Source organism: Nomascus leucogenys, chromosome 6 (assembly GCF_006542625.1).
Source record: "Nomascus leucogenys isolate Asia chromosome 6, Asia_NLE_v1, whole genome shotgun sequence".
NCBI lineage: Eukaryota > Metazoa > Chordata > Mammalia > Primates > Hylobatidae > Nomascus > Nomascus leucogenys.
This window is the reverse complement of record NC_044386.1, coordinates 42,294,115-42,307,894: the sequence shown is the minus strand read 5'-3', so window position 1 is coordinate 42,307,894 and position 13,780 is coordinate 42,294,115. Positions and strand designations below refer to the sequence as shown.

At 34.2% G+C, this 13,780-nt stretch overlaps 1 protein-coding gene across 1 annotated transcript in view; it reads left to right on the top strand.

Moving 5' to 3' along the window:
• The window catches only part of HCN1 (hyperpolarization activated cyclic nucleotide gated potassium channel 1), a 407,076-nt gene that overhangs the window by 267,678 nt on the left and 125,618 nt on the right, over nucleotides 1–13,780 (top strand). Inside the window, exon 4 of the mRNA XM_030814040.1 lies at nucleotides 2,267–2,485. Within this exon, the coding sequence (XP_030669900.1) occupies nucleotides 2,267–2,485 (219 nt within the window). The remainder of the gene's footprint in view (nucleotides 1–2,266; nucleotides 2,486–13,780) is intronic.

The window sequence follows — 13,780 nt, the reverse complement described above, 5'->3', positions numbered from 1 at the left end:
GCAGTAAACTTTGTAAATAAATTATTACAAAATAAATGTTTACACATGGGCACGGCAGTCAGCACTTTAGAAAGTCATTAGAATTCTTCAGCGTTTACAATGTCCAGTTTTGAAAGCTGCTGCAAAATTGCACAGCAGATGTCCATAAACTTAGAAATACAAATTGAATTTAAGGCTCACATTTGATGGAAAATAACACTATTTTTATATGAAGTTTTAAATTAAACCAATTAACAAGGAAGATAATTTTTAAATTAAACTTTCTGTGTAACTAAAAACATAGCAATACAATATATAAACAGGCATTTAAAATTATATGCAAATCTTGAAACTACTTTCAATTTTTTGCACAGCCTTAACAAGTTACAGGAAATATCAGAAGAAACACTAAAACATCCTTGCATACATTTAAATTTAACATTCAATTCAATAAAAGGCAGTATAAGTGACCCTTGTGATGGAATTATTCTGTGTCTTGACTGTGGTAATAAATACATGAACCTACACATGTGACAAAATTGCATAGAAGTAAATACACACACACACATATAGGCACACAAATGAGTACACTTAAATTAGTGCGCTATAAATGAGATGAGTACATTATCTCAATGTCAATTTCCTGGCTATGAAACTATACTATATAGTTTGCAGCATGTTACCTCTGGGGAAGCTGAGTGAAGAGTACATAGAATCTCTCTCTATTATTTCTTATAACTTACATGTAAATCTATAATTACCTAAAAGTAAAAAATTGAATTAAAAAATAAATTCAGATGTAAAATCTAAATTCTATGTGAAATTGGTATGAAACTGATTGGCATGATAAGTTAAATATTTATTGAAAAGTTGTTCTATGAAAATCATCAGCTCCAAATATACTCAAATATATATTTTTAAATAAATTATCAGAAGTTGACCCTAATCTCACTGCCTATAAAATACTCCTAACAGGTTTAATAACATTTGAATTAATAGAAAGATCATTTTTAAATTTAAAAATATGTAAAATTATTCGTAATCTTGCAATAGCCAAGAGCAACGAATGTCATTTTCAACTAAATCATTGAAAACAAAGTTGATAATTGTATAAATTTTGATAATCTAAGAAATGAATTTCAGAAAAATAAGCCAGAAAAATTTTATGATCAATCAAAATATCACATTAATACAGTATTATTTATGGTATTACATATAATTATGACATTAAAATATTAATTTTTAAAATTTGTAAGTTTATATTGTTACTCATGTATCACTGTTATCACATTAGGTTTTATAAATAATAAAGTAGTTTTAAAGGAAAAATCTTTATATTTTATTATATTTAACAACATTTTTTTCCTGCATTTTGAACCAGAGCCCCCTCATTTTCATTTTGCTCTGGCTTTTATAAATTGTGTAATACTTGAATTAGGGAGTTCAATAAAATTTATCCAAAAACTAATTTAAATTTTAACAAAAATTAGATAAGATACATTGGACAGCATTTTTAAAAAATTGAGCTTGCAATTTTTTTGAAATGACATCAGAAGTTACAACTAATAAATAATCTCAGAAGTCAGCATTTCCTATTTTTTTCCCCAGGACATAAGCCAAGATGTTCTTTCGCCTATTTCATTTTATTATTTTATAAAAAGCCAACAAGATTCAGCCGTCTTCAATCCTGACACAAATTACAATATACGTCACTTCGAGAGAGGGCTTCAAGGAAGTCTTTCCATTTATCAGACCTGCATTTCCAATATATATTTGTTCAAATTTTTATTTAAGGAAAGGTATAGTGGTAAGGACTTACAGCTATATCAATATGGATTTTTAAAATCTGAACTTCATGGTTTTGATAAAAAATGTCTATACTTTGTCCTGTATGTGTCATACTGTCTGCTGCATTTCATAACTTGCAAATATATTATTAATACTATTTGGCCACATTTCCTTGAAACCTTAAAGCATTCATTCTTGGCATTATTACATGGCATACCATTGTCCCAAAAGGAATTTTAGTTTTAAAAACAGCGAACTCAAAATTGAGAAAGAGCGCATGTAAGTAACAGCAGACTGTTTCCACTTCATCATAGTAAGAAAGATTTGAAAAACATCATCATTTAATTCACAGTTAGTGAGAAGTACATTTGTAAATGCTCCATTGTAAGGATTTTTCCAGTATTCAGTATTTTATAATGCTTCTGTGTACAGGTCCTACTCACTTTTCATTCTGCCGTCCTGATGGCTCAGTCAATTTTCTTCTTCTCTTATGTTCCAGAATGATTCTTGGGGAAAGCAGTATTCATACGCACTCTTCAAAGCTATGAGTCACATGCTGTGCATTGGGTATGGAGCCCAAGCCCCAGTCAGCATGTCTGACCTCTGGATTACCATGCTGAGCATGATCGTCGGGGCCACCTGCTATGCCATGTTTGTCGGCCATGCCACCGCTTTAATCCAGTCTCTGGATTCTTCGAGGCGGCAGTATCAAGAGAAGGTAATTTGTTTTATTTATCTCCAATGTCTTAACCAGCTAACCTGAACCAGTAAATCGAATTGTGTTCAAGATTAACTACACCATCTCCTCTTTAAAAAAAAAAAAAAAAAAAAGAGATAAAATGTTTAAAGTAAAAACACACAATCTTCTTTGATATTTTGAGATATCTTCAAGATAGTTCTCATATCTTTTGCTTCTCATTTCTCTTTTGAATAATATTTTTTTAAATGTGACTTTGCATCTATAGAAAAAAGTTATATATTTCAAAATGTAAAAGCTGATAGAAGATGTTATCATGGCTCATTTTCTATCATATTTCAACAGTTAAAATAAATCCTTCTCTCGTATGTGTTAGAAAAATGTTAGCTGATTAAGTGGAGACAGGCAGCTATTGTGCATGTCCCTCTGTACCCCCCCATCTACAATCATAATTTATATTACAATCCATATGCTTAGCTGAGCATATATTACCCGTATATCTAGATAAGCCACCACACTCTCCAGTCTTAAAACTGGATATAACGACTGCTATGATGCATTCTTATGCTCAATGTGCTAATTAAAATGATTGCTGCTCTAAACTGTTCTCACAAGAGAGAGAAAAAGTAAATATAGGCAATGATTTATTCATTGGATTTTTTTTCCCACATGAAGAATGTCTTTGGCCAGGGCTAAATATAGGGTATTTGGACAGTACTAATATTCTTGACCAAATATCAGTAGCTTTCTGACAGATAAATAAGAATATTTTAAATTAATGGAACAATGTGTAATGTAGGGGCTTTGTTGATCCTGACAGAGTCATGCATCTTGCCAAAGAGCATTTCTGAAAGTAATGATTAAAACGGCTCTAGAATATTTCTCTTGGTCAGTGATAACAGCTTAGTCTCAGAATTGTTTTCAAAACAGCCAAAGAAGTTTTCAGTTACTGCTTTATTTACAGAAGTTTTCAACACTATAATCACACAATACGAGAAAGGGAACCTAGATATTTCCCTTGAATATAATTATACTGCCACTAGCTATTACAGTGAGCAAGTTGGCATTTTATTGCTGAAGCAATGAAAAGATAAACCACAAAAATTGCTTTGAGGTTCATTTTTAAATAGTCTCCAAATGAATTAGAAAGAACAAAGAACATACTAAGGAAGAAGAGACTTTATACAATGGTGAATTTAACTAAGAATTATATACTTAAAGGAATTTGGGCTAATTTTATGGAGATTTAAGATAAGACTACATCATGTTATATCTCATGTTTCTCTTACACTGTTGCTTTTCTTTCATTTTATGTTGCTTTTAATAAAAATGCTCCTTTCACACCTTTTTTTTTTTTTTTGGTCTGCATCATTGCTATACATTTTCTCAATAAGAAAACAAATCTTCAACTTCCAGGATTGCAGTGATTAGCATTTTATTGCATATTAAATAAGTTCACAAAGTTTATGTTTTTAAATTTCCTATGTTAGCCAAGTTTAACTTGGAAACTCAATGTATTCACTTATGGAATCATAGATATTTATATGCAAAGATGTTATGATGTTTGTAATAATTCAAGTCATGAAGTTCTTGATCTTATAAGTGCTTGATAGAGGACAAGAAAACTAGTATAACCCTTTGGTATTTACTAGCATTTGGAACAATGTAATTGGGAACAGCTGATTAAAATAATATAATTTTTTTTTTGGAATGGAGTCTCCATCACCCAGGCTGGAGTGCAGTGGTGCGATCTCAGCTCACTACAACCTCTACCTTCAGGGTTCAAATGATTCTCCTGCCTCAGTCTCCCAAGTAGTTGGGATTACAGGCACCCACCACCACGCCTGACTAATTTTTGTATTAAAAGAATAAATTTTAGGTCTAGAAACCAAGTTCTGTGAAGAAGTTTAGTTCTAAAGTTCTGTACTCATTTTTTAGTCTGTATAATCCAGGATAGGTCTTAAGGACATTATGTTACTTTTTAAAAATTTTACTTTTTATGAAAAGTATATGTTTAAATTTCAATTTAATCTTATAGCATGGCTTTACATAGTGGATGAGTAATGTGCAGCTTCTTTGGTGATTTGCCCTCTTTGAGTTCTGGCTAAATTATTATCTTTTTATTTAGGGAAAATTCTGATAGGAGGCAGTCTTGGGCAGGACCCAAGATGGAATGCTGGCCCTCCTATATGGTTCAGATGTAGTCCACAGAGAAGCACTCTTGCACCCTTCTCCTAGACAATCTATTAGCACTCCTCTTCCTTCTCTTCCAAACCAATGAGGAGAGTGTATCTAGCCTTCCTTGATGATAGCCAGACTCCAGTGTTCACAGACTGTTTACATGTTGTCAGATATTATTCAGAGTCCAGATCCATGTCTCCCAACGACATGAGTTTATTTCAAAGATCCTTAAATGAATTTGTTTCAAGTGTTTCCCATATGTCAGGTGTTAGAAAGTAGCCTTTTCACACCCCTATCCCAAAAGGGGTTGTAAAGGGACTCACAGCAGAGGAACTTCTCTCTCAAAAGGAATGTATTCACTAGTTCCATCAGGAAAAATCTCACCTTACCCCCTGATCTCAATATAGAATTGCTAAGACTGGAGCCTCCAGGAATTATGATCCTCAGATCACCATTTACAATTGTTTACTTGCATAGAAGACAGCCTCTTACATAAGCAATATTCTGATAACTCTCAGATTTGCAGCTCAATGAGCATAGGACAGTCAGTCCTTACTTAGCATCTTTTTAGACCATTCTTTATGTCATCTAGTCCAAAAGCATCATTCACAGACATGTCAGTATTATGCATATATGGAAACAATGCCCTGGTCAAATAAGTTCAGAAATGTTGATTGAAACAATGTTACAGAAGTGTTTTTTAGTGTAAATGTGTGTGCCCTGAAGATTTAACATGCCATCTTTGACCTTCATGCCAAGCCTCCACATATTTTAAGTTACTAATGTCCAAAGGAATTAACCTATAAAGACAAATTCTCCATGATGACCATTCCTTTATTTTTAAACTGATTTTGAGTGGTCACTTTCTTTTCTAGATATAATTGCAGTTCATCTAGCCTTCATGAAATGAAACTCCTTTTGATCACCTTGGTTTTTTATACTACTACATGTTAGTTCATACATGTGGGCACTCCTGGGAAGCTGACTATTATTTCTAGTTATGTCACTCTCTCCAACCAAATAACTTTGGTAATAGCAGCTTTATGTGTTCACTTCTTCCTCTGCAATGAGCAAGAATTTTGGCACAATATAAATCATGACTTAAGATTCAGGGATTTGCAACTCATCTTGGTATACTTGATATACGTGAAAGACTTTTATTATCTAATTAAAATATGAATATCACCAACTTGAATATGACCAAAGAATAACTTTAAATATGTGAGGAAGTTATCAATTCCAAATCCCTTTATTGACTGAATAGCTTCCTGAAACTATGAATCAGACTGCATAATTCCAGGGCAGGTGCAAAATGAGCTGTTAAAATGGACTGTGCTTTCTAATGGCAGGGCGCAAGATACCAAGCCGCCAAGCCAGTTCTATACCTAGATTCAAATATTGATGATGTTATATAATGTCCAAAGAATGTGCTGAGTCTCAGTTTATCAAGTATATGAAATAAAAACGCTAAACTTCTCCAAAATGACAAATTTATCAAGTTTTGTTAATCTTGGAAAGAGCTTATGTGGTGCCTATTTTTTTTTTTTTTTTTGAGTTGGAGTCTTGCTCTGTTGCCCAGGCTGGAGTGCAGTGGCACAATCTTGGCTCACTGTAACCTGCGCCTGCCGAGTTCCAGCAATTTCTGACTAATTTTTATATTTTTAGTAGAGGCGGGGTTTCACCATGTTGGCCAGGCTGGTCTAGAACTCCTGACCTCAAGTAATCTGCCAACCTTGGCCTCCCAAAGTGCTAGGATTACAGGCATGAGCCACCGTGCCTGGCCTATATATGATGCCTATTAGTGGCCTTTTGGCAAAGAAGGTACAGTTTAATGTAAGTACTCTCTCAGCTATACAAAGGAGTAATATGTAATCATTATCCACCTATATAAAATGATACAATTTTATGTAATCATACCAAAAATATAATGTTCTAAACCTATTTAGCTCAGGCAAATGTTTTTGTTTAATTGCTTAGTTTTAATTAATGATCCATAGATCCTTGTTTTTTTCTTGTAAATGCAGGCCCATAATCAGAACTGTCACATAAATTTATTCCATAGATACATTTTTAATTTTTTTAAATCGGCCTAATATTTCAAATTCGTATAAGCTACTGGTACACCCAGACACAAACGGTGAGGGACCAAAACCTGCTCTTGTCTTCAAGCTATTCAAATCCCATTTGCAATAGAGTTTATTTCAGCTCACTTAACATAAAATAATTATGGTTAAGATATATACTTTCTTGGTAATATGCTCTTCAAGAAAAATTTGGGTGTAGGAGGAGTGGCACCAAATCAACTCTTAAGGATCCCTAAATTCTTAAGGATCATTGTTCTCTCAACATACCATGTGATTCTTACCTTCACCCCACCCCCTTAAATACTTTTACCCCTTCCACTATTTACATAGATTCTGCCATTTCCTTTGGAAGGCTGTAGGAATCTTTCTTGATCATGCCATTGTATAGTAAATTGTTTACTGTATTTACTCTCTCTGTCCAGAGGGAGTATAAGCACCATTTACTTATCTTTATTTTGCTTGAACACAGATCACTTTTTAGAAATGAAATATTCAATCTGCTTTCTCTTCTAGAATTCTGAGATTTATTTCCCTGGGAGCAAGAGGCATATTATCAAAGTGCCTCTCATCAGATTTGAAGCCATTTCTTAGTCTTGGGCTAATCACGGGTGTCTTCTGCTTCAGGAAATGATGGAGCCTCCTCTCTCAGAAAGACAGATTGGAGAGTTTGTCATTGTTGTCATTTAATTCTAAGTCTTCAATTTTTTAAGCTATATGACTAGAATAATGGCTGAGCAAAGAGGAACAGTTTGGAGTAATGCCCATAATCATTTATGAAAAATACTATTATTTAGTTTTAAAAGAAAAAAAGAGTTACATCCTGTTTTATAGCCCATCTTCATTATATCAGGAAGCTTTGTTGAGTTGCTAATTTGGTTTGCTGATTTTGTAGCATTCAGTAGCATTTGCCTTCAGAAGAGCAGAGGGACTTTGAAGTTATAATGATCTTGACCTTGAAAAATCATATCGACTGAGTACTTAAATGAAAAATGTTTTGATACCCTAATGTGCATTAGGATTATTCTTAAAGGGAAGAGCTAGCTCTGAGATCCAAGTGCTTTCAATGAAGCATTTCACTTGGTTTCCTTCATAATTCTTAAATGCTTTCCTCTTTCCTTTACAAATAAGAATGCCTTGAGTACAACTCCCACATAGTACCTTAGTCAAAAAATGTTTATTAGGCTACAGCATGTACTTTGCTTCCAGGGAACTGAATTTAATATACTGTGGTATGTTAAATTGGTAGTACAGCCAAACGTTCTCAGGCAAGGGAGATCCTAGGGCTGGGAACCTCTGTGAGATTCTCTTGCAGGAAAACACCAGTGTGACAACACTTGGAATAACTTAATGTAGCCATTGGAGCTGCTAACAAATCAGGCTCCAGGTACAACAATGTTGCTTTATATTCTCATCTGGGGCAAATAATTTTTATATTAACTAAGTGTTGTTATAAAGTTGTTATAAAGTGTTGTTATAAGGGAGGGAGTTCGAGACTGTTAATTTAACTAAATAACAGAAATTTACCAATTGTAAATCACATATCCCATGATTTTTCAGACTTTGTATTTTGATATAACCCACTGTGGCATATGACATCCCTTTTCCTCGGTGATAATTTCTGTGTCAATACTCTTAAGTTATATGCTGGAATGTCCTACATGTATATTGTAGGTATTCACAGTTTCAGGACTGTGCAAAGTGCTAAAGATTTCTCCATACCAAACCTTAATTTAGTTTTTTGCTGTTTACATTTATTATTTTTTACAGCACATATGTTAGCTTCTTGTTATAGCTCTAAAGTAGAGCTGTATTTTCCATTTAATTAATTGATCTATGCATTTGATATTTTAGAACTGTTTGAATTTTTGAGTTTACTCCCCAAAGTTCTCTTTCAAGTATTCTTACTGTATTTGTATTCCTTATATGTCATAGGATAGAAACCAACTGTGAAGCACTTTCACAGGGAAACCTGGTGGCCAGGAAGCCACTAATCTGATAAGAACCCACACTGACAAGAATCACCCTGCATGTAACTTGTGTTCGGTTAGCCAGTTTACTGGGATGCACTGGAAATGGACCTTGAAGAATGAAGACATAATCAGCAGGCAGAATTAGTCACCATGAGAGAAATGTCTCAGAAAAATGTCCAAAATCTGAGAGAATTTCTGGCAGACAGGAACAAAGTGTGCAAAGGCTCTGAGGTAGAGATGTATGAGACCTATTGAATAGTCTAATTTGAATGAAACAATAGCTACCTTGCTGGGGAAAATGTGAAATAGCCTAGATTATGGCCTAAAAATAGTTTTGAATTCTGGAATGATGAGATTGTACATTATGAAAGGGATATCCTTTGAAAAACTTAGCAATGGTATGTCGGAATTAAAATTGTCTTTTAGAAAAATAAATCACAACAGTGCATGAGATATGATGTATTCCTAACCTAGAATCTATGATTCCTTGATCAAAATTGTTTCTGATGGAATCATTAATACAAATATATTAAGCAGGAATTTGAGCCCATTAAGTAGGTAGAGATAACTCTGATAAATAAAACTTTAGGAAACAACATTTTTCTAAGTATGTAGGATCCAAATAGTCTTCAGTTATAAGTTGTCGTGTTATTTGAGCTTCAAATAATCTATTTTGTTCCTGTACTCCATGAATTCCTGTAGAATGCTAACCATGTGTCAGGCCTAGTACCAGATGCTGGGCACATAGTGAGTAAGTAGACATGGTACCTCCTCTCATCAAGCTTCCTGTAATATAGTGGGTGGGGTAAGGAGGACATAACACCCAATAGAAAGATTCGTAGAAAGCACTACATTAATTTTTTAGGAAATTAATGCTGAGTGGAAATGTACAGGCAAGATGAGAGATTTTAAGATTTTTTACTTGATTCGTATGGAATATGAAGGGATGAAATGGGGGGAGAGAAGAAGAAATTATATTATATTTGAGAAGAGACCTGAAAGATGAGAAGTAAGACATGAAAGTGAGCCTCATGAGAAAAACTGAGGTGTGAAGAAGCTTACCACAATTCATGAACAATGAACAAACAGATAGAAAGTGTAGCTAGAACAGAGAGAAAGGTGAAATGACTCTAGATAAGACTGGAGAGGCTGATAGGGATCAGTTTAGGTGACACCTTGTAGGCCTAGGCAACCATGCTATCTTTTAGCCTAAATGCATTGAGAGTCTAGTAGCAATTAGAAATGGAAGAGTGATGGGATTCGATTTGCCATTTTTAAAAAATGTCAATCAACAGTGTATATAATAGACTAAAGGAAGGCAAAACTGGCCTGGCCTTCTTTGGCATTACACAATTTTCCAGTGCAAACTTGCAGAGACCTAGTGAGATTTCCATTTTAGCGGGTGGACATATTAAACAGGGTGGGAATATTAAATAGCCATTATATATTGAAAAATACTATTAGGACAAATACTAAACTTCTGTAAGACAGAGACTCAACAATTCAATAACTTAAAGAACTATATGATTTCACAAATAAACTCTGTGAAATGAGAGGGGTAAGTGAGATGACACTGCTCCAAATGGCCACTTGTGAATATAGGTTCGTCCAGGTTGTTCCTCCACTATCACCTAGGACAATGCTTTCCAAACTTTATGTGCATCATAGTCACCTGAAAAGCTTGTTCAAACACTGATTTGTGGGCCACATTTCCTGAGTTTCTGCTTCATTAAATTTGCAGTGGGGCTGGAGAATCTGTGTTTCCAACAAGATCTCTGATGCTGTTGCTGCTACAGGTCCAGAGACCAGCACCACCCTAGGGTATTGTTCTTGTCTGCATGTTTGAAGCTGTGCTGGAGACATGATTGTCTTCCAGCTCATGACAAGAGGAAGAGAACACAGCGGGACAGGCATATTACTTCTTCTCATGGTTTATTGATGAGAACTTAATTATTAATATATTTCTACTCAAGGAGGCTGAGAAATTTTTTCTAACTAAGCAGAACTGTGACCACTCGACAACTCTATCCACAGGGAACAAGCAGAGAAGAGATTTAAGTGGGAAAAGAGTGGCCTGTGCCACAGATACAAGAACAAAGATGAAGAGCTAGGAAAATGCTTGGGATTTCTTAGGAAGTTCATACATTTTGAATGGGCAGTGGAGTACTTGAAAAACAGTAGTAGATGCAAGGCCTAAAATCGTTTGTATTTGGTTTGGTAGGCAATGGAGAACCACTGAGACTTTGAGTCAACATAGCCCTCCCCTTATCCATGTTTCTGTTTTCAGTTTCGGTTACCTGCGGTAAATCATGGTCCAAAAATATCAAATGGAAAGTTGCAGGAATAAACATTCACATAGCTTTTATCACAGTATATTGTTATAATTGTTCTATTTTATTATTAGTCATTGTGAATCTCTTACTGTGCCTAATTTATAAATCAAAATCAAACGTATGTATGCATAAGAATAAAACATAGTATAAATATAGGGTTTGGTGCTATCTGCAGTTTTAGGCATCCCTGGGAGTCTTGGAACATATGTCCCACTAATAAGTGAGGACTACTGTATATGGCCTGGTGCTGTAAGATGATAGATGACAGAGAATGTGGAGATATACAGGGTAAGAGGTGGCAAAATAATAAAATGTAGGGCAAAATTTCTATCTTCTGTTAAGCCATCTGTTAGAAATGTTGGAATGCATTATCTAGAATGCATCTTATACACCGTGTCTTATTTACCAGGAGTAATGAAGTGCCCTTAAGTAAAACATGAGTTAAATATATCCTCTTTATTAACAAAGATATCACTGTTATTCAAAAATTCAGTATGTAAAATATTTATTTACCAATAATGTTTTTCCCTGAATTTTCAATTGTAATCTGATCATTTATTGGGAATCACTAACCTGGATTTTTTTCTGCCATTCTTAAGAAAACGAAATTTGTATAAAACCAAATTATATTATTAGTATCATAAATAGTATGAAACAATAATATAAGAGTAAGATACTATAGCTTACTTTCTGAAGTCAAAATTTTTCTCTCTGAAGAATATATGAAGTAACTCACACATTTTGAACAGAATATGTTGATACTGTGAACTTAAAATACAAATTAAAAACTTTTGATATATATATGAGACAACTATAAACCACTTTGGGACAAAATATTTTCACCTTTTTTTTCTGACTATACCAGTATTTTACTTAAAGGATAAAAACATATATTCAGATTATAATATAGCATAAATGATTATATTCCATATTCATTGCTTAAGCTTTGCCAAGTGAAATTATCTTAGAATAGTATATTCATTTTAAAAGATTTCTTGCTGTCTCCCACTTACTGAAGTTATTACTAGAATTAGTGAACTAAAAATTTAAAAGTTACTTTAGCAATTTTGGAAAAGCCTCTATTAAAATATTTAGATTGGCATATATAATAAAAATGTTCATAAATTTTAGCATGAGAGTTTTATTAAGTGATATTTAGAGAGGATTCAAGGTTTCTATTAAATTATGTAAACAGACTCAAGTTTTTCTTCCAATGAGAATATAAAATACTGAATTTTATTTTAATGTGACGATTTTTAAATTTCATTTCCAAGTGATGAGCTGATTAGAGCACTGAATAATTTTTTAGTTATTTACAGAAATAACTTGCATATTTGGAGCTCAGATTGCTAGTAATAATGAGCCCCTGAACTAAGCTCCACCTTTGAACTTTGTAGAAAAGCAACACAGTATAAGTAGATGCAGAGCTGCTAAAAGTAGATGCGCAGAAAGGACAGAGGAGAAAGAGAAAAAGAAAAAGAAAAAAGGTTGGCTGGAAGCTCTGGCTCATGCCTGTAATCCCTGCACTTTGGGAGTTCAAGGCAGGAGGATTGCTTGAACCAGGGAGTTCACGACTAACCTGGGCAACAGAGGGAGACCTTGTCTCTAGAAAAAGTGAAAAATAAATTAGATGAACATGATGGCTCGCACCTATACTCCCAGGTACTCAGGAGTCTGAGGTGGGAGGATCACTTGAGCTGGGGAGGTCGAGGCTGCAGTGAGCTCTGATCACACCACTGAACTCCAGGAGGCCTGGGAGACACAGCAAGGCCCTGTCAAAAAAAAAAAAAAAAAAAAAAAAAAATCTATAAGCAAGCAAGCAGGAGGAACAGAAAAATGGTAAGTACAATATTCAGCAACTGAAATGTCCCCACTGCTGTGGCACAATACACGGAGGACCATGCCATATAGCCTTAATTGATTTAGATAAGACTCTGGTTGAAGGACTCCTGTCCAGCTCCACTAAAATGTGGTCAATTTATGAAATGTATTTTTACTACAGTGAGAGCTCCTTCTGTTTTAGTGGTATCTGGCAGGAGGATTGTAGAGCTGAGCTTGTCCTGGAGAATCCAGAGGACTGGGTCCCATGTGCTATAAGAGGGAATGAGTCACACATCGGCTGTGTCCGGACAAGAATGCGATTGTTCCCAAACAGACACATGGCACTCAAGTAGAATGTGGTCATTGTGGAATTTTATTTGCCAATTCACCCAAACTTACATTTTATATTTAATTGCATTCACTATTTAATTCCTCCGATTTTTCACCCAGTTTTTAAAGTATTTAAAGACAAATGAGATTTTTAATAACTACTGAAACATACCTTGCAAATATGGTAAATGTTGTTTAAAGTATCGGGAAACTTTACAATAGATTTTCAGAAAATTCACAATAGATTCGATCATACTGAAATATGTTAAAATGTCTTTAAGGGGTGAAAGGTTAAAAGCCTTAATTGCCTTTGTTTCCTGACTAGATGACTCATTCTTCCTGGCTTCTTGGCAGTAATATAGCTTTCAACTCTTGCAAGCCCCAGGAAGTTATATGAAAACACAAATTTAAGAAATTAAATTTACAAATCAGTTTCCTTTTTTTAATTAAAAAGATCAAATGACTACCTTCTCAACTTTCATAAATTAATAAGTGCTCTTTATGCAGTTACAGTGGTAATCCCTCCTATGAGCAATGTAAAAAATCTAGCAACAAGGGATGTTAGGTCCCCATGTTTTATAAAAATAATGTCGAATA